The sequence below is a fragment of the Carassius gibelio genome, chromosome B24 (genome assembly GCF_023724105.1).
Source record: "Carassius gibelio isolate Cgi1373 ecotype wild population from Czech Republic chromosome B24, carGib1.2-hapl.c, whole genome shotgun sequence".
NCBI lineage: Eukaryota > Metazoa > Chordata > Actinopteri > Cypriniformes > Cyprinidae > Carassius > Carassius gibelio.
In genome coordinates, this window is record NC_068419.1 from 5,130,994 (window position 1) to 5,154,845 (window position 23,852).

At 38.5% G+C, this 23,852-nt stretch overlaps 1 protein-coding gene across 7 annotated transcripts in view; it reads right to left on the reverse strand.

Moving 5' to 3' along the window:
* Positions 1-28: 28 nt before the first annotated feature.
* The window catches only part of pde1ca (phosphodiesterase 1C, calmodulin-dependent a), a 75,274-nt gene continuing 51,450 nt past the window's right edge, over positions 29-23,852 (reverse strand). For 2 of the 7 annotated variants that reach the window (XM_052596108.1, XM_052596115.1), the window contains 11 exons: positions 21,406-21,522; positions 20,894-21,034; positions 19,639-19,739; positions 19,422-19,550; positions 18,526-18,627; positions 18,235-18,355; positions 15,323-15,404; positions 15,116-15,236; positions 14,346-14,518; positions 12,403-12,753; positions 29-1,037 (listed from right to left, as the gene is read on the reverse strand). In XM_052596108.1, coding sequence (XP_052452068.1) covers positions 874-1,037; positions 12,403-12,753; positions 14,346-14,518; positions 15,116-15,236; positions 15,323-15,404; positions 18,235-18,355; positions 18,526-18,627; positions 19,422-19,550; positions 19,639-19,739; positions 20,894-21,034; positions 21,406-21,522 — 1,602 coding nt within the window. In that variant the 3' untranslated portion in view covers positions 29-873. Of the gene's footprint in view, positions 1,038-1,128; positions 5,297-6,265; positions 6,323-12,402; positions 12,754-14,345; positions 14,519-15,115; positions 15,237-15,322; positions 15,405-18,234; positions 18,356-18,525; positions 18,628-19,421; positions 19,551-19,638; positions 19,740-20,893; positions 21,035-21,405; positions 21,523-23,852 lie in introns of those variants that run through there. The other 5 variants (XM_052596110.1, XM_052596111.1, XM_052596114.1 and 2 more) reach the window with 5 other exon arrangements.

Here is a 23,852-nt window from a genome sequence, read left to right on the forward strand (position 1 = left end):
CAAAGCATAATAATTGGAAAAGTGTGAATTTGGTGCATGTGTTTTATTTTTATGTCATACAGACAACAGAGACGATATTTATCTACATTAACCTGCAAAACTTCTATATTAATCCTGAAAGTGGTGCTTAACATAGTATGTACATGTACAGGGGTTTTTAGTATGGATTACGCATGAACAGCAGCTTACATTAACTGGGTACATTTCAAGACCCTCAAAATCAAAAGAAAAAATGTGTCTGTGAGTGTGTATACACATTTTTTCTTTTGATTTTGAGGGTCTTGGAATGTACATATATATAGCGTTTGCTACATAATTCTCATGACAATTAAAAAAAAAAAAATCTGATTTTTTTTTTAAGTATTCATACTTTATGGTAACATTTATTGGAGAGCCTTAATGTTGATATACCTCTTTTTTTTTGTTATTTGTATTACACTATTTTTATATGGAATCAATTAAAAGCATACATTAAGACAATGTGCATCACAACCGAAAATAAGAATGAAAAAAAATAAATAAAAATAATTTAAAATAAAGCACAAGCTGTCTTTCCTCCCCAATTGTTATCATGGTTAAAAATCATAATAAAAATATTATATATATATAAAATTAAAATGTAAATAAAAATAGATTTTGTTTCTATTTTAAATTAATTCAGTTGTTTATTTATTATTTTATCTATTTATTTATCTTCTGTATACAAAACTGTAATAAGAATCATCAGCAAAACTGCTTAATTCTGGAAGTCCTGTCTTCATGCAGAATATAATTTTTTGTTTGTTTTTTTTCTTTTGACTTTGGGTTGAAACAGCATCTCTCAACTCCATCATCAGTGCAGAACAGACAGAAATGTGCGTGCTATTGATGGGGTCACTTCCCCCGTCTCAGAGAGATGCTCTGTAGGTGTCTGGCCCTGCTACGGGGGTCTGTGGGTTTGCGGTCCTCTTTCTGCATGCGGCAGGGCAAGTAGGAGTTGGCACAGTAACTGGGTTTCTTACTGTATCTGACCAGGTGGTATTTGCGGCGAGTGGCAGCTGCAAAAAACAGAGCAGATTCTTAACAACCATTCTGTTAATGCAGCTTCTGTAGATATTTAAATCAAAATGAAGACTCAAACCCGTCATCTGAGCCCTTTGAGTAAAGATTTATTGTCACAAAAGTGCAATTAAGGAGCATCAAAACAAGCATGATCACATGACCACACCTGCCTTATGACTGATTTTTTTTTTCTCTTTTTAAAATAAAAAAGTAATGAATGCATCAACAGACATTAATGTAGAAAAAGTTAAAACAATCTTATGACAAATTATACTTTGGGACGTAATAAAAAGGTAAACAAAACAATGTGTTGATCTCCAAATGTGTTTGACTGCAGTGATGCAGTACACTAGATAGCCAACAGATGGCAGTACAGCACTATATGATTTATGCTGCTAGCTCACTGCTGATCAGAGCATCCTTTCATTTTACTAATAGAAATTGGTCGAATTGTTTCAGTGTTGGAGAAGATACACAGTACATGAAGATAAAAAAAAATAAAAATAAAATAAAAATAACAATAAAATAGCTTAGTTTTGACATTGAGGTTTCCTGGCAAACACATAACTGAGCTGAACACATTGACAGTTACTAAAGCAGAACTAAACACACTTATTAAGGCAGAATCTCACTGTGCCATATTTACTCATAAACTTCAATATTCTATAAATGTACAGCATTTCACCTAAATAATCATACATTCTGAGCCTATGTGTGCTTAAAAAAGACTTCAAGACCTCAACACCTCAAGATCTGAGAGGCAAGAAATTTCTAAAAACACAGTTATAGTCAGAGAGCGAGTGTGTGTAACTTAGTATGTACTCATTTCATCCAGCAGGGAAGTTTCTTAATCAGTATTTGTGTTGTTTTTAATTTCAAAAATATCCAAACATTCTTAAAGACTTTTCTCCTTTTAATCAATAATTTTAATATATATATATATATATATGTTTGAAAAAAGAAAAAAATCTTTAAGAATCTATCTTTCTATATCTATCTATCTATCTATCTATCTATCTATCTATCTATCTATCTATCTATCTATCTATCTATCTATCTATCTATCTATCTATCTATCTATCTATCTATCTATCTATCTATGACATTGTTCTATCTGAACAATACTGATTTAGAAAATGATATTTGCAGAATGTCACCAAGTCTGTGCTTGAGGAAATTTCATCGGAGGGGAGGGGCACTGAGCAAAATTAAAAACAGAACAAAATGATATCATTACTACATTTATAACATTTTATAATGGCACAGTATCGACCAATCGAATGAGTTTTCAGCTTTCACAGCTGAGAAGAGCAACATGCTGCCATTCACATCTGAGTGGACTCTCCAGTAAAATCAAAATGATGAAATCACATCAGTGTCTCTTAGATATGAAGAAAACGCTGACATAAGCACAGAAAAAAAGAGATGGGTGATGACTCAGAATGGAGTCAGAAGAGGACAATTAAACAGGAAAGATGAACACATACAACAAATATTCGATGAACGTCAACAGAGAATAATTCACAAGGATTTGTAATTAATTATAGATTTAAGGCAACGATGCTTCCTTCTTTTTTATCTTTCATTTTGCTTTCCAACCAATGACTCATAAGAAGTATGCATGAATGATGGCTTGCAATGACCTCCAGATAAATGGCATACAGACATTATAATCATCTTTGGTTGAGGCAGCAGAGACATTTACACAGGATTTTGCTGCCTATTTATAACAGCCTTTTTACAAGGAGGCCTTTTTTTCTTATTTTTCTTATTTCCTTTTTTTTCTGCATTTTACAATTTATGTATGAAACTGATTTACAGAGATTCACATGGACAGGTGCATTATACTTTGAGAAGATGAGCGGCACAGACAGGGACATAAATACCTCGCTAGCACAGTGAACTAAAGTGTAATATCAGCACCTGACAGAAGATGCTCGTGCTAAAACATACGTTCTAAACGTTCTGTTTCTTCTTTAACCAGATTGAAAAATACAAATAAGATTCCTTTTATTCTCTGTCATAATTCTCTAAGAGATTTGATTAAGCATTAATAGTACACCTTCCTACAATTAAGCTATTTTGTTCATTGTTCATACCAGATTTCCCTATAAACACTTCATAAATAATATAATCTGTTATATACATTAAATACAAAAATAGAAGAACTCAAACTATATTCAAACTATAACCTAATGTCAAAATAATTACATTTACTGCATTTACTGGTTTGAAGAGTTTACAATGTTTGCAGAGGTTTAATTGGCCCATCTGATTTGGCTCTTATTAACATGGAAATCAGACAGAATTTGTCATTTAAAAGGGCAACTGTACTGTCATTGATTTTTAAAGGAATAGTTCACATAAAAAATAAAAATTAGCTCACCCTCAGGCCATCTAAAATGGGTTTTTATCATCCGAACAGATTTGGAATTAAATTACAGTTAAAAGGCCTTAATTATGGATTTGATTCCTTACAAACATCCACTTCACAATAGGTGAACTGATGGACTGGAATGATGTGGATTATTGTGATGTTTTTATCAGCTGTTTGGCACCCATTTACAGAGAGGATCCATTGCTGAGCAAGTGATGCTATGCTAAATTTCTCCAAATCTGTTCTTGTGAAGAATCAAACTCATCTACATCTTAATTTTCTTTTGTGGATGAATTATTCCTATTATGTAGAGTGGGGTTCAAAAATCTGAAGCTAATCTAATATTTTTTCAAATTTAATGAAAAAAAAAAAAAAAGTATTTACCATATTATTTTCATAGTTTGGCTCATCCTGCGACTTATAGTCAGCTGCAACTTATTTATCAAAATTAATTTGACATGAACCAAGAGAAATTAACCAATAGAAAACATTACCGTCTCCAGCCGCGAGAGGGCGCTCTATGCTGTTCAGTTCTCCTGTAGTCTACACTGAAGACATAGCGCGCCCTCTCGCGGCTGGAGACGGTAATGTTTTCTATTGGTTCTTGGTTATAAATAAATTAACTTATAGTCCAGTGCGACTTGTATGTGTTTTTCCCCTAGGCATGACATAGTTTTGGACTGATGTGACTTATACTTAGGTGCAACTTATAGTCCGAAAAATAGGTATTTAAAAAATGTTTCAATTACAATATACTTAATGTATTAACAATTTTAATTAAAAGTTGAAAAGTGTACAAATTTATATGTATTCCTCATTTTACATCATATTTTGATATAAAAAATATATATATATATATATATATGCGTATATAATTTTTTTCCTCCCCCCAAGAAAACCCCAGATTTTCAATGTGGCTTCAGACTCTTGGACCCCATTGTATAAGAATTAATTTTCTTTGTAATTTCACAATATCCAGCTGACGTGTACATATATATACGTCAATCATTTGAATAGTTTGTCAAAGTTATGCCAAATTGTGACAGAACTGAACTATTTGTGTAAACAAATTTCTATGATCAAAGTGATGTTGACAGAGGATACTGGCAAAGGATTATGGGTTGTTAACTATCAATCAAACCCTCAGTCACATACATGGTTCGACATCAAGAAGCTCTTGAAAGCATTTCAACAGAAGAACACACATGATGGAAACTGTATAGTATATCAACACAGAAAAAAAAACAGGATGACAGCAACATCAAATTTACAACTAACAGAAATAAAAATAAGCAGTTCTTCAGACATTCTTTGGACGCAGTAACGACGGCCTGGTGAAGGTGCTCTGAGGGACTGAAGTTCTTTGAAGTTCTCTGCTCGCTGTCTATGAAGGTTTGGTGCTTGAGCGGTCGGCAGATGTTGCGTTGTCTCCAAGGGAAGAACATCTGCTGGGGTTGGTCTTCATCGACTCGACAAGGGACACATTTAATCTTCATGCGTGTGGTTTGGATCCAACAGTTTCCAAAAACCACCGTGGCACCATGCATGACTTTTTTAAAACATCCATTATGCACCAGTCTCAGTTCTGTACTGGTTTTGTGTACCTCTGAACCAAAACCTGAAGTACATCCTCAAAATCAGATGTGAATTAAAGAAAGAATGAAAAAAAAAAAAACGTCAGAGAAAGAAAGATCTGATTTTAAGATGTGAAACGTCCTCAAAAAAGGAAAAGATGAATAATAAAAAAATAACCACCAGGTGACAGCACAGTACAGGATTTGGAGTGCTGTTAGTTTGCATCAGGTGCAGACGCAGCGGCTGCAATGTCTGCCAGTGAAGAGGGCGAGATCCCACAGTGACTGTGCTCGTCTTCTGAGTCTGCAGAGGAGAGCAGATATTTGGCACATTTAGAGCTTCATTCCACAGCTCTGACTGATGTCTGACAGGGGAATGAGGCGCTACGACAAATGACATGCCACGTGTTTACAATCAGATGGAGGAATTGAACTAACCACATATATAAAGAAAATCTTTGTAGGTGTGTATGTACAGTAGAACATCCTATCAGGTGATTTTAAAGGTTTCATACAGATTTTTTGGAATACTTCAATTAAGAATGAGAATTTGGTCATGTCAATTCAAACCCAAGTAAATTGAATTGGAAAAGTGAATAAAAGTGAATTGGGAAGGGGCTGTCAAAGCTCAAAGCAAAAAAGCACCAAAGCAGCAATTAGAGCTCAGTTTAACATCAGTCAAACAGAAGTATTGTACATAATGTTACATGGACTGCTATTTTTCTGGACCTTTTTTCTGACTTTTTTCAGAGCAAGAGCCCCATTCACTTTACAGACCAAAATGTCTGGGACATTGTACCTGAAAGAAAGCCATAGAGGTTTGGAACAACACAAGCCCAAGTGCACTGATTGATTTTTGGGTGAAATGCAGTGGTGAAAGAAAATGCGTGAAGATGTCAAATCAAATCACCATGGGGTTTTCTGCCAATCGTCCTGATGAGAGGAAATGAACCTAAAGTAGCTCTCCTGCTGATGGCGACTGAATCCCATTTTACATACGATCTGTTCTAAATAAGTATGAGCTAGGGAGTGTGTACCAAATCATAATATGCTAATATAAAAATGATGCCAAAGGTGACCCGATAGCAAACTACTTCCAATAGATTTTGTAGCCTCGTCCTCATTGGTTAAAACATGGACAGACTTGTAACTGCAAAATTGTCGTTTCATGCCTGGTTAGGACACAGTGCTGCAAATTTAGGTTGCTAGTATGCAAATTAGCATTCAGCCGCTATGTGATGCCTACAGCAGTTAAAAGAGATGATGGAGTTACCGTCCGATCTCTTGCTTTCACTGTCGTCACTGTCAGGAGAGTTCAGTTCCTCGTTCCCTGACATCCAGATAAAACACAGGTCACTAACTGAGTCCACTCAGGGGAAACAAACAATCAGACAAACAAAGAAAAGAAAAGACGAGCGCTTATCTAACATAAACATCCATTTGGTCGTTCTTTCTGGAAAAGTGTAAACTCTGTTGTATCCTTTTCTAGCTCTAGTAAAACATGTTTGACAAGAACATAAATGCATATGCACACAGAATTCAGCATACTGCAGCACACAGCGCTTGCAAAACACAATACATTGCAGAGTGCAACACTAGTAAGTAGTATAAACTAGTTAGTATACTTGCTTGAGCATGATAACTGTGGCGAGGGGGGCGTGGTTTAGCGGAATCCGCAACGGGAGAGAGACGGAGGGAGCAGAGCGAGGCGTAAGTAGGTCAAATGCAATTAACGAACACGTGTGTTTGATTGCAGTAATTGGCGTGGAGAGACCGGATATAAGCCGAGTCACCGCAGAGAGAAGGAGAGAGAGACACGCTGGGACCTCGTTCTGCACTAGGGAAGCTACAACAGTGCTTTAAAGTTATTGAAGTTATTGACCGTGTTTAAGCAATCGTTTGCTGTCTACGCCCAGAGGGCATCGTGTTTTTCTTATTTTGTATTACTGAATAAACGAGTGTCCCAGCAACAAGCCGACCCCTGCCTTCTTCCTTCCTATTGAGACTGTGTTGAACCTTGTTACAGTGGTGCCGAAACCCGGGAAGGAAGAAGAGCATCGCCGCCATGCAATCTCCGTCAGGTACGCCATTTGCGGACATCATCCAGTCGCTCGCCGGTCTTCATCAGGAACAACATCAACACATGCTGGCGATCAAGGAGGAGCAGGACAAACGCTTTGAGGCGCTCCTCCGGGCCCAGCATGAAGACCGCGAGCTATTCCGGAGCTGGGTAGACCGGGAGGCCCGGGCCACCCCTTCGTTTAAAGACCAGACATCTCCTCTGCCGCTCAACAAGATGGGGCCTCAGGATGACCCGGAGGCCTTCCTGGACCTGTTTGAAAAATCGGCAGAGGCTCGAGGGTGGCCCCCTGCGGACTGGCCCCTGCGGCTCATTCCCCTGCTGTCCGGGGAAGCGCAGGTGGCCGCTCACCAACTGCCAGTCCAAAACCTCCTGGCCTACCAGGACCTCAAGCGTGCCATCCTCCAGCGGGTCGGTCGGACTCCGGAGCAACATCGCCAGAGGTTCAGGACTCTAACCCTGGAAGAGTCTGGCCGGCCCTTCGTGATGGCACAGCAGCTCCGGGATTCCTGCCGCAAGTGGTTGATGGCCGACAGTAGCGACGTCGAGGACGTGATCGATCGTGTGGTACTGGAGCAGTTCGTGGCCAAGCTGCCAAGGAAGACAGCGCAGTGGGTCCAGTGCCACCGCCCGACGTCGCTGAACCAGGCCATCCAGCTGGCGGAAGACCAAATGGTGGCGTGTCCAGGGGTCTGCGACCCCTTACCATCTGCTTCTCTCTCTCCTTCTCTCTCCTCCCCTCCCCTCTCTCTCCCTAAATCTGTCCCTCTCCCCAGGTCCCGTGGGGGGCTTCCGTCGAAGCTAGCCCCGAGGTGGAGGACGAATTACGGGGCTGAGTCACCAGCAGGTCCCAGGGCTCCTCCCAGGGGTGGGACCTCGCCCATGGGATCCGTTCCCCAGGCCCCGGCCTCTCCGCTCTCTCCTCGCCAATCGCTTGACCTACTTCCTGCCGCCAGGGTGGCGGTAAAGTCTGGGCCGGCCTGTTGGCGTTGCGGGGACCCAGGGCATTTTATCGATAGGTGTCCGGTGATGGAAGTGGGGACGTTGATCCGGGTCCCCGACGCGCCAAAGGCTGCCCTCGATCAGGCTGGCTTATACCAAATACCAGTGAGTATCAGGGGGGGTACATATCAGGCTTTGGTGGATTCGGGATGTAACCAATCCTCCATCCATCAAAGCCTGATTCATCCGAAGGCATTGGATAATAGCCGCATGGTTAGGGTTCGGTGTGTACACGGGGAAGTGGTGAATTACCCTATTTTGCCTGTGGATATTAAATTTAGGGGAGGAAAACATAGAGTAGAGGTGGCCGTTAATCCGCACCTCAGGCATCCGATAATTTTGGGTACGAATTGGCCCGCGTTTAATGAATTATTGGGGTATTTATGTTCGGATGGCTCTTGGGGGAAACAAGGGAGGGATGGAGTAGCGGTTGCGCAGGTGGGAGAGGCTGAACCGGAACCACCGGAACCTGTTGCAGGGGAACCGAGTGCTCCCGAGCGGAACATCCTCCCGGAGCGCGATGATTTTCCCCTGGAACAGTCCCGCGATGAGACGCTAAAAAATGCTTTTGACCAGGTTCGCTCGATCGACGGACAGCTTCTCCTCCCTGACCAACCGCTCTCTTATCCTTACTTTTCAATTTTAAAAGATAGGTTGTATCGGGTGACCCAAGACGCCCAGACAAAGCAAGATACAACCCAGTTGTTGATACCTAAAAGCCGCCGGGAAATGCTTTTCCAGGCGGCTCATTGTAATCCAATGGCCGGGCATTTAGGGCAAGCGGCTACACTAAACCGTCTCATGGCCCGCTTCTTCTGGCCGGGCATTCACGAGAATGTGCGCAGATGGTGCGCGGCTTGTCGTGAATGTCAGCTGGTGAATCCACCGGCCACCCCAAAAGCACCATTGTGCCCCCTTCCATTAATGCAGGTCCCCTTCGAACGAATTGGCATGGACCTCATCGGGCCATTAGAGCGGTCAGCACGAGGACACCGCTTTGCATTAGTTCTGGTGGACTATGCAACGCGATATCCTGAGGCAGTGCCTCTCCGCTCTATTTCCGCGAAGAGTGTGGCGAGTGCACTGTTTCAATTAATCTCCCGGGTGGGGATCCCAAAGGAGATCCTCACCGATCAGGGCACGGCGTTTATGTCACGTACTATTCGCGAGCTTTATGAATTATTGGGCATTAGATCGATTCGAACAAGCGTCTATCACCCACAAACAGACGGGCTGGTCGAGCGATTTAATCGCACATTAAAATCCATGATTCGTAAGTTCGTTCAGGAAGACGCCAAAAATTGGGATAGGTGGCTAGAACCCCTCTTGTTCGCTGTACGGGAGGTCCCGCAAGCCTCCACGGTTTTCCCCCTTCGAGCTTCTTTATGGGCGCCAGCCCCGCGGGGTCCTTGACGTCTTTAAAGAAACTTGGGAGGACGGACCTTCTGCTAGTAAAAACGAAATTCAATATGTCATGGACCTGAGAACAAAACTCCACACGTTGGGGCGGCTATCCATGGAGAATTTGTTGCAGGCTCAAGACAAACAGAGTCGGTTGTACAACAGGGGGGCTAGGCTACGTCAATTTGCACCGGGAGATAAAGTGCTTGTATTACTCCCTACCTCTAGTTCAAAGTTACTCGCGAAGTGGCAAGGACCCTTTGAGGTCACACGGCGGGTTGGGGATCTTAACTATGAGGTAGCTCGAACGGATAGGGGCGGGGCACATCAAATATACCACCTCAACCTATTAAAAAAATGGTCTGAGGCGGAATCAGTGTTGCTGGCGACGGTAGTGAGTGGGGAGGAGGATCTCGGTCCAGAAGCGAGTTCAAAATCCCAATCTCTCGCTCTGGCCCCTGGAGGAGACCACCTCTCACCATCGCAGCTCACTGATATCAAGTCCATTCAAGCAGCCTTTGCTGATGTGTTCTCGCCCCTGCCTGGTCGAACGGATCTCATTCAGCACCATGTTGAGACCGAGCCGGGCGTGGTAGTTCGCAGCCGGCCGTATAGATTACCTGAACATAAAAAAAGGTGGTTCAAGGGGAGTTAGAGGCAATGCTAGAGATGGGAGTAATAGAAGAATCCAACAGTGACTGGGCGAGCCCGATCGTCTTAGTACCTAAAACAGACGGCTCCGTGCGGTTCTGTGTGGATTATAGAAAGGTGAATGCTGTGTCAAAATTTGACGCATATCCAATGCCCCGGGTGGACGAATTGCTTGATCGGCTAGGCTCGGCTCGCTTTTACTCGACGCTGGACTTAACTAAAGGTTATTGGCAGATCCCCTTGTCTCCCATGACCAAAGAAAAAACAGCTTTCACCACGCCGTTCGGGTTACACCAATTTGTCACTCTTCCGTTCGGGCTATTCGGGGCTCCAGCCACGTTTCAGCGTCTCATGGACAAAATTCTCCGTCCGCATGCTGCATATGCCGCCGCCTACCTGGATGACATCATCATCTACAGTGGGGATTGGCAGCGACATATGCAGCATTTGCGAGCGGTCCTGAAGACGCTGAGGAGGGCTGGGCTCACGGCTAATCCGAGGAAGTGTGCAATTGGGCGGGTGGAAGTAAGATATCTGGGTTTCCACTTGGGTCATGGACAGGTGCGTCCCCAAATTGATAAGACGGCAGCAGTTGCAACTTGTCCAAGGCCTAAGACCAAAAAGGAGGTTAGACAGTTCCTGGGGCTGGCAGGGTATTATAGAAGGTTTGTACCTAATTTTTCGGATACTGCTAGCCCGCTGACTGATTTAACTAAAAAGGAGGCACCAGATACAGTCCAGTGGACGGAGCAGTGCCAGCAGGCTTTCACCCAGTTAAAAGCTGCCCTGTGTGGCGGACCGCTCCTGAATGCACCTAACTTTTCTCTCCCCTTTATCTTGCAGACAGACGCGTCGAACAGAGGGTTGGGCGCAGTCCTGTCCCAGGAGGTGGAGGGGGAAGAACGGCCGGTGCTGTACATCAGTCGGAAGCTCTCTAAGAGAGAGACGATGTACAGCACCGGACGGCTCCCCGGCCTGAGTCGGGCGGTGGGGGTATGTGGCGAGGGGGGCGTGGTTTAGCGGAATCCGCAACGGGAGAGAGACGGAGGGAGCAGAGCGAGGCGTAAGTAGGTCAAATGCAATTAACGAACACGTGTGTTTGATTGCAGTAATTGGTGTGGAGAGACCGGATATAAGCCGAGTCACCGCAGAGAGAAGGAGAGAGAGACACGCTGGGACCTCGTTCTGCACTAGGGAAGCTACAACAGTGCTTTAAAGTTATTGAAGTTATTGACCGTGTTTAAGCAATCGTTTGCTGTCTACGCCCAGAGGGCATCGTGTTTTTCTTATTTTGTATTACTGAATAAACGAGTGTCCCAGCAACAAGCCGACCCCTGCCTTCTTCCTTCCTATTGAGACTGTGTTGAACCTTGTTACAATAACACTATACATTGCATGACGCTCTACACACCGCACAGCACACTGTAAATTGTACAGTACAGAATACACTATAGAGTACAGGTAATAACATGGACCAGTCTGTACACTACAAAATGCATAGGAATTAGAGTATACTAATGTATATTTAAAAGAAAACATTTACAAACAAAGCCACCTTCTTTCAAACAAAATTGTTTGTAATAATTTGACTGCGATAGTGCTTGGTTACAACAAACACAATAGTAAGTGAGAAAAAGTGGTAAAGCAAGAATAGTCGTTTATGGTAGTGAGTGATAGAATTGTTTATACGGTCCCACATTTATACATTTTAGAATACTGATTATTAGCATAGTATGAGAACTTTGTCATTATCACACTCTACATATTCTGTACACAAAACTTTTTTTTTTTTTTTTAATTTTGAGTAAATTACAATTGCATAATATTTTTTATTAATTCTGAGGAAATATTTTAAAATACATTTAATTTGGAAAATATATAAATTATTTAAATTCTGCAATTTCGTTACTTTTCTTTGGGCATTAGATAAATATATAACAATATTATTACATATTTAAAAGATTTTTGAAAGTTTTTAATTATTTATGTATTTTTTGGCATCTGCTAACATCCAGCCAGTATATGAAAATCATTATTGATTTTGGCCATTACCACTAGTTTACATCATGTGCATTTTTTAGCGACATTATATACAGATGTAATGTCAATAATAATAATAATAATGATAAAAATATTAAAATGATCAAAACCCATATCGGTCAACCACTAGTTTATATCATGCATAAATTTAAAGCCAAATATTGGTCAGTAAAGGTGTTTAGGATTAGTAATAGTTTAGGGTTAGTAAAATCCGACATAAAATCTTTGACCCTCACCGTTGTGTGCTCGCTGGCTGTTGTCCGTGTCACTGCTGGTCTCGGGCTCTTTGGCATCGGACACTGGTGTTTGAGCCCCATTCACCCCCCCTGGGTCTTTATTGCCCTCTTCCTCTCTGGGCTGTTGCTCTGTGGGCTCCTTGTTATCGCCTGTAGCATCTCGATCTGTCTTTGAATCCTTCTCTTGTCTCGTGTCTTCCTTCCGTTTGTCTTGAGATTTCACACTCGAGTCTGTGTTGATCTCGTCTTCTTTTTGAGTATTATCGCCTTTGCTGTCACTGCTTTGTGTGTCTGTGTCGGTTTTATTATCTTTCTCCTCGTTCTCTTCCTGTTTGGCCTTCTCTTCCAGATCTAACACAGACAAATTCAGTTCATCATTACTGGCACTGTGAAAGTGAGGTCAAATTTAAGCATGAAAGGTTACAAATATGGGATATTCGAATTCTGAATACACTAGTTGTGACCCTGGACCAAAAAAAAAATCTGAATAAATAAGGTTTCCATTGATGTATAGTTTATTAGGATCTGACAATATTTCCCAGAGATACAACTATTTGATCTGGAAAATCTGGAATCTGGAATCTGGAATCTGAGGGTGCAAAAAAAAATGTAAATATTGAGAAAATTGCCTTTAAACTTGTAGAAATGAAGTTATTTGCAATAAAGATTACTAATCAAAAATTAAGTTTTTATATGTTTATGGTAGGAAATTTACAATATATCTTCATGGAACATGATCTTCATTTAATATCCTAATGATTTTTACCATAAAAGAAAAATCAATACTGTAATTTTGACCCGATATTGCTAAAAAAATATATACCCCAGCGACTTAAGATTGGTATATAAGACACAACTGTTTAAAAGTTTAGGGTTAGTAAGAATTTTTACTGTTCCTGAAAGAAGTTTCTGATGCTAACCAAATAAATTTTATTGAGCTATATTGTTAAATAGTATAGCTATTTAAAATGACTGTTTTCTTTTTTTTTTTTTTTACATCTTAAAATGTTATTTATCCCTGTGATGCAAAGCTGAATTTTCAGCATCATTACTCCAGTCTTCAGATCTATAATCATTTCTGTTTATTATCAATGTTGACATTTTTTCAGCATTTCTGTGGAAACCATATTTCTTTCAGCATTTATGTGGAAACCATTTTTTTTCATTATTTCTGTGGAAACCATATTTTTTTAGTATGAATAGAATGTTCCGTTCTCCAGAATTTGCCCTAGTATGAATAGAAATGAATGAAACAGGAAGTCTAATGTGACCGCAGCTTACCAGTATTGCCAGAAAACATTTCTTTGAAATGATAAAGCATTCCTCTGAGATCAGCTGTCACATTCTAAATCAATCCACACATGTACTGTAGTCAATCGTGATTTAATATCACAACATTTTTCATCTACTGAATCTGTGCCAAATGGAGATCTAGATTCATGTTATGAAGATTTATTTTTGTTTATTGGTTAAGCCTGAGCTCTTAAATCATGTCTTCATATTGAATTCATTTATATTTCTGAATGAAAGCTAGATTTTTACAGGTTTTGAAGAGATGAGTGGTGCTTGGCCTTACATACTAAGGAAATGCAAATAATTGCCATGATATTGCTATACAACTGATAAAGTGTTCTATGTGGTTGCTAGGGTGTTCTGTGCAGTTGCTATGGCTTTGCTTACTGTCCCAAATCATTAGAGCTCTTACTCATGATTTTCTGGTTTTTAGATATGGCCTGGATGCATTGTCCAACCAGCGCATCAATATTTGATGTATATTTTATTTATGTTCAGCGCAAGTAACAAAATAGCCAAATATTAATATTTTAGGGGTTTGTTTGAATCCCTAACTCTTAGCACGAGCGACAGGAGCAAGCATTACTAATAATCTACAGCACATCATCTCGATTTTTTTTAAGTGCATGTGTATATGTTTGTGTTCATACCTTTGGTAGCCTGTGCTTTCCATTTTTCTCTGTTTTTATGCACTTCCTCATTCCATGTGCTTTTGAAGGTCTTAAAATCGACAGCGCTTATGGAGCAGTTCAGGGAAGGGCCGCTCTCCGAACCAGAGCCTCTCACAGTAGAGCGTTTACCGTCCGACGGGATGTTATTCAGACTGCAAAAACCCACACATAGACACATAGAGTGAGCATTCATTTAGCTTCCAGTAAATGTTTGTCTTTAGATTACACAGGAGTACATCACTTTTAAGTGTAACATCATTAGCTGATGAAGTTTCCGTGAGTTCCAAGAGTTTCCGTGACTAGATATAGTATGTGCGTCCAAATACTACATTACTCACCTGACACCCAAGCGTTGTCTGGTAGTTCACACATTATGACCTCATTCAAGTATGACTTTTCCAGATGTTTAAGAATTAAAACAAATCATTTAGATTCAGATCAATTCGCTGTTTACTCATTCGGACTAATTTGTGAACCACTTTGACTGACTCACTGAGACAAGAACAGACTTTCATTTAAATTTTAATTTACACAAGCGCAATGTCTAGTCGATAAATATGTTCAATTTTAGCTTTTCAAAGGATAGTAAGCTCAAGTTTATAGTCTCTTAAGCTCACCAATGTCATATTTATTGATCCAAATACAGTAAAAACAATTGTGAAATGTTACAACTTAAAATCATTTTTTAGAATAGAGCTTTAAATATTTTAATAGACCAGCTCTGTTGCCGCCCATTCATTCGTCCTCACCTGGAGCGTCTGAACCCGGCCAGGCCGGAGGGTGAGGCTTCTTCGATCAGCGGAGTCACGATTTTCTCAATCATGTCTGTCAGCACAGTGAAGGTGGGTTCCACGATGAAATCAATGAAGCCTGTTTGGGAAGTGAAATGAGCATCATCACACACAGATGTGGGTATAACATTTACTATTAAATCACACACAAGCTTGATCACTCACCGATCTGAGACTGGGCCACCATGGTAGACTTGCGATCACATAAAGGAGAGAAAGGAAGTCCAAGCTCTGCCTCCTTATCGCCCTAAAACAAAAAGAAGAAGAGCACCAGCACCAATTAACATCTTACCAGGTAAAGATTTCTGATTATTAAAGTGGTCATATCATAGACTGTCAGTATATCTTTAGTTGGACCTCAGCACTATTTCTGCACAATTAAAGTCTATTAAACATAAAATTAGTAGAAGATTTGAAGTATACCAGTATATTATACCAATTGCAGGGTATTTTTTTTATCAAACACACAAATATGTAAATGTATTTGTAGTATACTTAGCTCAAAATAAATATATTTCAAATACATTTTATTTACTCTGTGTATCCTAAAATTGGCCAATTAAATAATGTTTTCACTTTTTGTGCATTATTTTCCAGCTTATTTGGAAATGACACAACAAAAATATGCAGCTCACAAGTTATATTTACTAATTTCTCATATTTCATTTTACTAACACCATTGTCTTTTTTTCTGTAAATTTAAAAAGCACCAAAAATAAATGATGAAAACAAAGTAAAAACTTTTATAATGTGACACTGATACAGTGTAATACCATATATATATATATATATATATATATATATTTTATTTTTTTTTTTTTTTTTTTTTTTAGTCTAAACCTTACAGAATGGATACTGACTTTTTTTTTATATATATATATATATTGATAAATTAGATAACTTATTATATGACCTCTTTGGTTACTGACCAATCCAGAAAAAATAAAGCTTTTGGTTTAGGTTTCAGTTCATTTGACCAGAACGGAAATCCCTCGTGTTCAGCTCCGCTGCATTCTCATTATTCTCTGAATCAGTCCATAGCACTTCATTTACAAACATCAGATAATCCTGAGGAACAATAGCTGTAATTATCTTTGCTATGATTGTCTTTTGACCAGATAATACAGCTATGACCTCTAAACAACATATCTCCTATACAAGTGACGTTCCTCTGGATGTTTTGCCAGTCGCACTTTTCATAGTCACCATTAATTTCCTGCGCAAAGCTGAACGAAATTTCCTTCATGACTCTTAAATCGCAATTGTAATTTCTGGGGGTGATTTACCTGTGATGAACTGATCATTTATTAGCTTCAACATGTCAATAAATCAAAGATTTAATTTCACTCTTGTAGGAACACTAAGATGGGACCGGTGTGATATCAAATCAGACAATGGGAAGTTAATTGGTTTGGCACTGTGAGGAGATACTCATCTCTTAAAAACACCACTGTGTTTGGATCAGAATTAGATCCGTTCTCATTTAGCAAAGAAATTGAGCTCTACTTCATTATTTATTCAATCATACAACAAAAAAAAAAGTCCTAGAAAGCAATTCTGAATGACTTTCGACATCTTCATAGAGATGCAAAAGCCGATGGCATAGAGTGAAGCAGCAGAGATTCAAATGTTGAGGTTAGAATGCGAGAAATGGATGTTTAGAGGAGATTAATGGGATTTTTACAGTGGACGTTACAGGCTTGGAATGCTAAATAAGATTAAGACTCAATTCGAGATTAGATCAGAGTGCTGATGACCACAGAATGGGAATATGGACGATGAAGTGAGAGAGCAACAGATAGAGAGAGAGAGAGAGAAAACGCTCACTGTATGATTGAAGAACTATAAAAACGTCTACAGGACACTGCTCTCAGCTTCAGACAGCATAACCACAGGCCATTCACACCCCGCCTGATGCATACTGCCCACAAAAATAGCAAGAGCTTTCTCCAAACTTCAATCTGCGGTCTGACTGTGAACACAATTTCCGGGAGTCAGGGTGCTCAGGGTTTTTATAGGCCCTCTGGGAAACCGAGTTGTGTTTACAAGGTATTGGGCTGCTGCAATGATGAGCACTTCCTAGAAAGATGGATTTGCAAGGTTTTCGACGAATGAAATTCAAATCAGAGATTTGATCGAGGCACTTATTTGGTTGCTAGTAAACAGGATATTCTCAACGACAACTGTGTATTTTATTTTGTTTACATAAATTTACTATTAGTCTATGTATAAATTATGCAGCATTTATTCTAATCAAATCAGAAAGGAAAAATAAGAAATAATAATTTTCATACGGAAATCGCAGCCTATTTGCAGGATTAAACAGTATATATTTTTTGTTTTGCATTTGCACAGTACAGTTTTAAGACAATTAAGGGCAGTTTTTTTTTTTTTGCAAAAAAAAAATCCTTTTGATAATTAATAAAATAATTTAACTTGTTTATGTTTATCATTAAAATCAACATGCATACATGAAGTAAAATAAATACTACCATATATATATATATATATATACACACACACACACACACACACACACACACACACACATTACAGTATAGTTTAAATATATTTTACTTTTATTTATTTTTGTTCACTAAACTAGTTAACATAAACTAACAATACAAAATATGTTCTCAATGTTAATTTCTAAACTTATTAACACATTAAAATAGAAAGTCGTGTCTGATCATATTATTAAATGTGAGTGAACATGATTGACAATGAGTAGTTACATTTTTATTAACTAATGCTAAGAAAGAAGTAAATATTGTAATAAATATTATTAAATAATGTTTTTATTATTAAATAACCTCTATTATATAAATAACCTTTAATCTTTATTTTTATATTATTTAAACAAACAATCAATTATTATTTTTATATTTTTAATTTAAAATAACAATCACAATACATTTTATGGTCTTAAAAATAGGCTTTTTTGTTTACTTGTTGTCAGGCAAAATACAGAATTTGTTATTTCTTTCTTTTGAGTTCATGAATTATGCCCCAGAACAAGCTTTGAAGAGATTTAGATGCTTTTATAATTATTATAAGAACTGTCTCGGGACACTGACCTGCCTGAAGAACTCCTCCAGCAGTGAGGTGGTCCAGCGGTGGTGCATGTTCCAGTTTTTGGCAGGGTGGCTGATGTCAGCGGTGTGCAGTAACAGGGATAAGGCCTTGGGTTTATCAATCCTGCAGAGGACAGAGATGTTCAGCCCCTCAGAGCTGTTAAAATCACTCTGTCCAACCTCTCATTATGTGGATATGAATATCTGTAGATGCAGAAATGTTTTTGCGTGAACAGTGTGTGGTTAGCTAAAGCCCCTCCTCCTGGTTACCCTGATGTGTGCGACCGCACTTACGCTTCAGGCTGCAGTAGGAAGTTCTTCATGGCCTTAATCTGCTGGAAGTGACAGGACATGTCAGTGGCCAGGACCATCTCGACCACCAGTGCCCGCAGTTCTCTGAAAGATGGAGACATTTTCAGGATTGACTTTAAAACAGGTTACATTCAGTCTTCTTATGAAAAACCTGTTATAATGTACATGGTTCTTAGGTTGATTCTATATATAACATTATACTTATAACTAATAGCATATTAGTTACTTATTAATTGCTAGATTCTATAAAGCAGGGGATTTTTTAAACTGGGGTCTCCAGGGGGTCTGTGAAAAAAAAATGCATCCAAAAACAACTAATAAAATGTATTAAATTGTGGCCAATAGTGATTGTTTCATTCTGCTTTCTTCTGGACGTCCTGGTCAAAAATCATGAGTACAATTGCTATTATTTTACTCTACTGACAGTCATCGTTTTATTTTCTGTAGGTTTATGCATTCTATATTCCATAGGTTTACACATCTAAAAGCCAGAAAACAATATACAGAATCAAATGAAAAAGTAAATATTTTTCAGAACACATTATAATATATATATATATATATATATATATATATATATATATATATATATATATATATATATATATATATATATATATATATATATATATATATATATATATAAAATGTAATATATATGAACTATATATGAATGTTATTATTATTATTATTTTTTTTTTTGACACTATGAAGTATATCTTTTATACATAAATGATATTTCAATTTCAAGGGCATGATCATATTTAAGGAAATGGTGCACCAAAATGTTTGAAAACTTTTTCTATTAAAGCACCAGAACTAAAATCAAAGTTAATTGTGCATATGTTGTCCTTTGAGGTTTGCAACACGTTTCTAACCTCCAGTCATCTTTCGACAAATTGAAGAGGATGTTCATTTCGTCATCTTCCTGCAGGAGGCGATACGCAGCGCTAACATGGTGGTTCTCCTGTACGGCACGGTCATTGTATAGTATGGCTGTGTCGGATCTGTCAAACACACATCAGTTCTGTTAAAGACCGCTGATGTATTCGCTTTGCTGTACTGAATGATGACAGGGTTTAATAGCAAGAGTACCTAGTCTGTATGTGGAAGTTGTTTGTGGTGCCGGTATGTTCGTAATCGTGCACAGCAGCAGCGAACAACATAGCAAAGATCTCCAACTCAGTTAACCAGTGCTGGAAGAAGTGAGATAACAAGATGAATGCAGTAGCAGCAAAAAAAATTCAATTTTCATGGAAGTGTTTTGATACAGCCGGTTCAAACTTTTGGGTATATTGCTGTTACAATGTCCATTAGGCCAACAAGTGAAAGAAATTCTCTCTCTGCTAATGCTGTAAATTATACAGGACAGTAAAAGGACCGAGACATAGGAGTAGGAATCAGACTTTACTGCTCATCCAGTATATATCCGATTCACCAAAAAGAACCGGCTCTAAAGATTCATCTGTTCAGAAATCAGACTACTAGTCAGTCAGTATACGTATATCTGATTCACTGAAAAGAGCTGACTATTAAGAATAATTTATTCAGGAATCATCCTGGTTCAAGAGAGTTATTCATTCAAGAATCAGACTACACTGGTCAACCTGTAATTTATTTGATTCACTAAAACGAACCGACTCAGAGTCATTTGTTCATGAATTAAACTACACGAGCTGTGCATGTTTATTTTAATATGCAGACTGTGAGGAAAGCAACAGATGGAAATTTCATACGAACAGAAGCAAAAATATGCTAAAATAATCGCTCCAAACACCATTCACTTCCAATGAAAAACACAGAAAACGTAAAGCCCCATTACCTGTTCTTTAATAAATAATATCGTGAAGATAAGCATGAAAGGAAATGAAATTATATTAGTTCATTATTCTTCTGTGCATAACATTATCTTACATTAACACTAAATCACCAAAGTGCCAGAATGACTAAAGAAATCATCAGCGGCGTAAATGCTAGGGGGCAAATCATTTGTCAGCACGGCGGTGTGATGTCCACACATCACAGAGAGGTTAATGAGCCCACGGCGGGAGTGACAGGAGCGTGTTTTGAGGCGTCGAGGGAGATTAACTTCCTATTGATTGGTATACGAGCAGCATCTACTTCCTTTACAAGAAGCCCAACCTCAATAAATACCTCAAGTGCAGTGTCAGGCTTAATAAAACATACTTCACCAGCTCGGTTCAGTAGAAATAACAATAATAAACAACAGAGGGGGCTCGATGTACATGATTATTTTACCCAAGCATACATAAGCATACACAAATATTGCTTGAATCCACATGGTCTAGGACTCCTTTTTTTGCGAAGGATGTTACAACCGTGCACTTACAACCATGCCGGTCTTGAGCAGGAGGTAATGCACTGTCTGGGTGACGTCTGCGGCGTGGATTAGGTTGTGGTAAGGGTTTCTGTGCTTGCCGTAGCCCACCTCCAAGGCCTCCACAAAAGACACCAGAGCAGAAACAGGGATCTGAGGAGACATACAGTGTCTCAAACAGCCATCTGAGTGAGGATGATCATCTGGACTTTTCTATTAAATGTCATTATGACATAGCAAATGCCATTTCAAAAGTGTTTGTACGTATTGGTAAATACAAAAATACATTTGGCAGTATTTCTCAGGTTAACATATTAGTTAAAAAATTGTACGTGGAAAATAGTGCTTAAAGAATCGAATTAAATAAAAAAGAAAATCTCATAAATAATAATCAAATATTTTTAAAACTGACCAAATATGCTTTGTATTTTCCTGTTATGATGTTCTCAGATCCACAGATATCACGGAGGAAATCAATTTTAAAATAGTGTACTTTTAATAAAAAGAAAGTGAGAGCACCTTACCTTAAAGCGATTGATTATGTCATATCTGGTGAGAAGTTCATAAAAAATAAATTTCAGTGCATGATCTCCGCTGGCATCATTCAGTGTGAAGACGTCAAATGACCACGTGTCCACATGCTAGACAAACAGGAAAAAAAGACATCTTTACCATTACCATCAAAATATTAACTGTAATATTACCAATCCAAAAGTTTGGGGTCTTATGTGCAACAAGCGTGGATTTATTTGACCAAAATTATAGTAAAATCCTAATACTGACTGATATCTATTTGAGTATCATTTAAAATGTAATGTATTTCTGTGAAGGCAAAGTTGAACAGCATTTATTTGAAATAGAAATCTAACATTATTAATGTGTTATTTTTGAAAATAGAAGTATTAATTTCATTCAAAAAATAAATATCTTCTTGACACTACTTTGTGTATAGCAGTGTATACAGTATAGCTTTTAGTAACTTCCTATAGAAAAGAAAAATCCCTTAGAAGATCTCTTTGCATCTATAAAATAACAACTGAAACTTTATTTTATGAAGCCTATAAATGTGATAAGATGTTCACAGTCCTGGAGCCTCAGAAATCGCTGCTTTTACATAATGTAGTAATACCAGCCTCATTTCTTTTTTTTATAACGTATAAATTACTTTCACCACCCTTATAAACAGGGTCTGTGATGAACGATGTGTGATTCTATGGTTGTGCATTCCAATCCTGAGTCATGAAATGAACATCAGTAATAATACAGGAGATTTGGTCTACGTTATGGCCGCCTGTGGTTTATGCGTTCTGGATTTTTCTCTCTCTCTCTCTCTCCTCCATCCACTCTAAGTTTGACCCTCCGTTATTTCATCTCATCACTTTCAAAGAAAGTTCTGTGAAGGTTTGATTAGTTGGTTGCAATGAACATTTGCAAAATGCTGCATTAAATATTCACATCCTCAGATTGGAATATTTGTCCTGCACTCCGTCTAAGTCACGGCTGAGAGCTTTCAATAGCTTTAGGCTGTATGTGGAGATATATATGCAGATTCACGGACCGCTGTGAAATCAAGAGAGAGAGGCCGAAATCATGCTGCAAAGCCACCAGGACATCCAGTACAAACCTGCTGCCTCATTAAGAAAACTTAACTCTTACAATCAGATCTGATCTTAAAATCTGTGCATTTGAGAGACTTTTTTTTTTGTTTTTTCGCAAGCATGCATTAATTACATTTTAAAACATATTAAACACAAAACAGTTACTGTAAACTATAATAATATTTCACAATATTACCGATTTTAAGTATTTCTGATCACATAAATGCAGTTTTGGAGACTTCTTTAAAAAATATTAAAACATGTGACTCTACACATCTTTAGAAACGAGGTCTGGACAAAGCGGAAGGATTAAAAACTCTTTATATAAAAGGAAGCCGTCATTCGTTTCAGCTTATTAACTTCATTTTCTATTAAGATAAGGTGGACAGAGCCAGCAAATTACTGCTATTGTTTGACAAGAACGTGTGAATTAGTATTCTGTTACTTATCCTTCTCACCTAGCAGACTTTATACATTTACCTGCACACAAAGCAAGGAGAAGCAAATGGACTCACTCAAGGGCACAAGAGTTATAAGGGACTGCAGGAGATCTCTATTCCATTTCCAAAGTTTGAACCTTCGCCCTTTGTCATAGCAGCCTTGAGGCTTAACCACTAGGACACCACATTATTCTGTTCATCTGACTTTCACCCGCACACCTCAGAAAAAGGTTTGTGCTGTGTAGCATGTAGAATTTAAATGGGGTTGGGTGTTTACAAATGCTGTATGTTCATAAAAATAGATGTTTACTCATAGTACTCAACAAAACAGAGGCTATGGGTAAACGCATAGATTTTTTTTTACATCTGAAGTGACCATATTGCACACTTCTTCTGGTTCATTTGACACAATAAAAGGATTAGTAAGAGTAGAATATGATATGATATTTCATCACTTTTAGAATTTTAGAATCACAATAGGCAACAGAACAAAATAATATTATAAAAGATTATAGATTTATGACTAATATGACAAAAGGGAGTAACTCTAAGCCGTCCCGCCACAAATTGTTGACATCAAAAATGAATGAGAAGCTGATAGGAGAACAGATGCGGCTGATAACAGCTCTGAAATGGCATTCATGATCGAATCACAGCAGATAACTGGATGTATAATTTAGACTGTAATTTCATGTGGAGAAAAAGGATGCAAATCAGCATATTTCTGCATTTGCCTAATACACTAGCATTCAAAAGTTTGGAGGTTGGTAAGTTTTTCTTATGTTTTGGAGTCTCTTGAACACAAAAGCTGCATTTATTTAATCAAAAACAGCAATCTTGTGAAAAACTATTGCACTATACCTGCTTTCTGTTTGATTATATTTTATTCCGGTGATACAAAACTGAATTTTCAGCCTCTGCTGAAAAAATCAT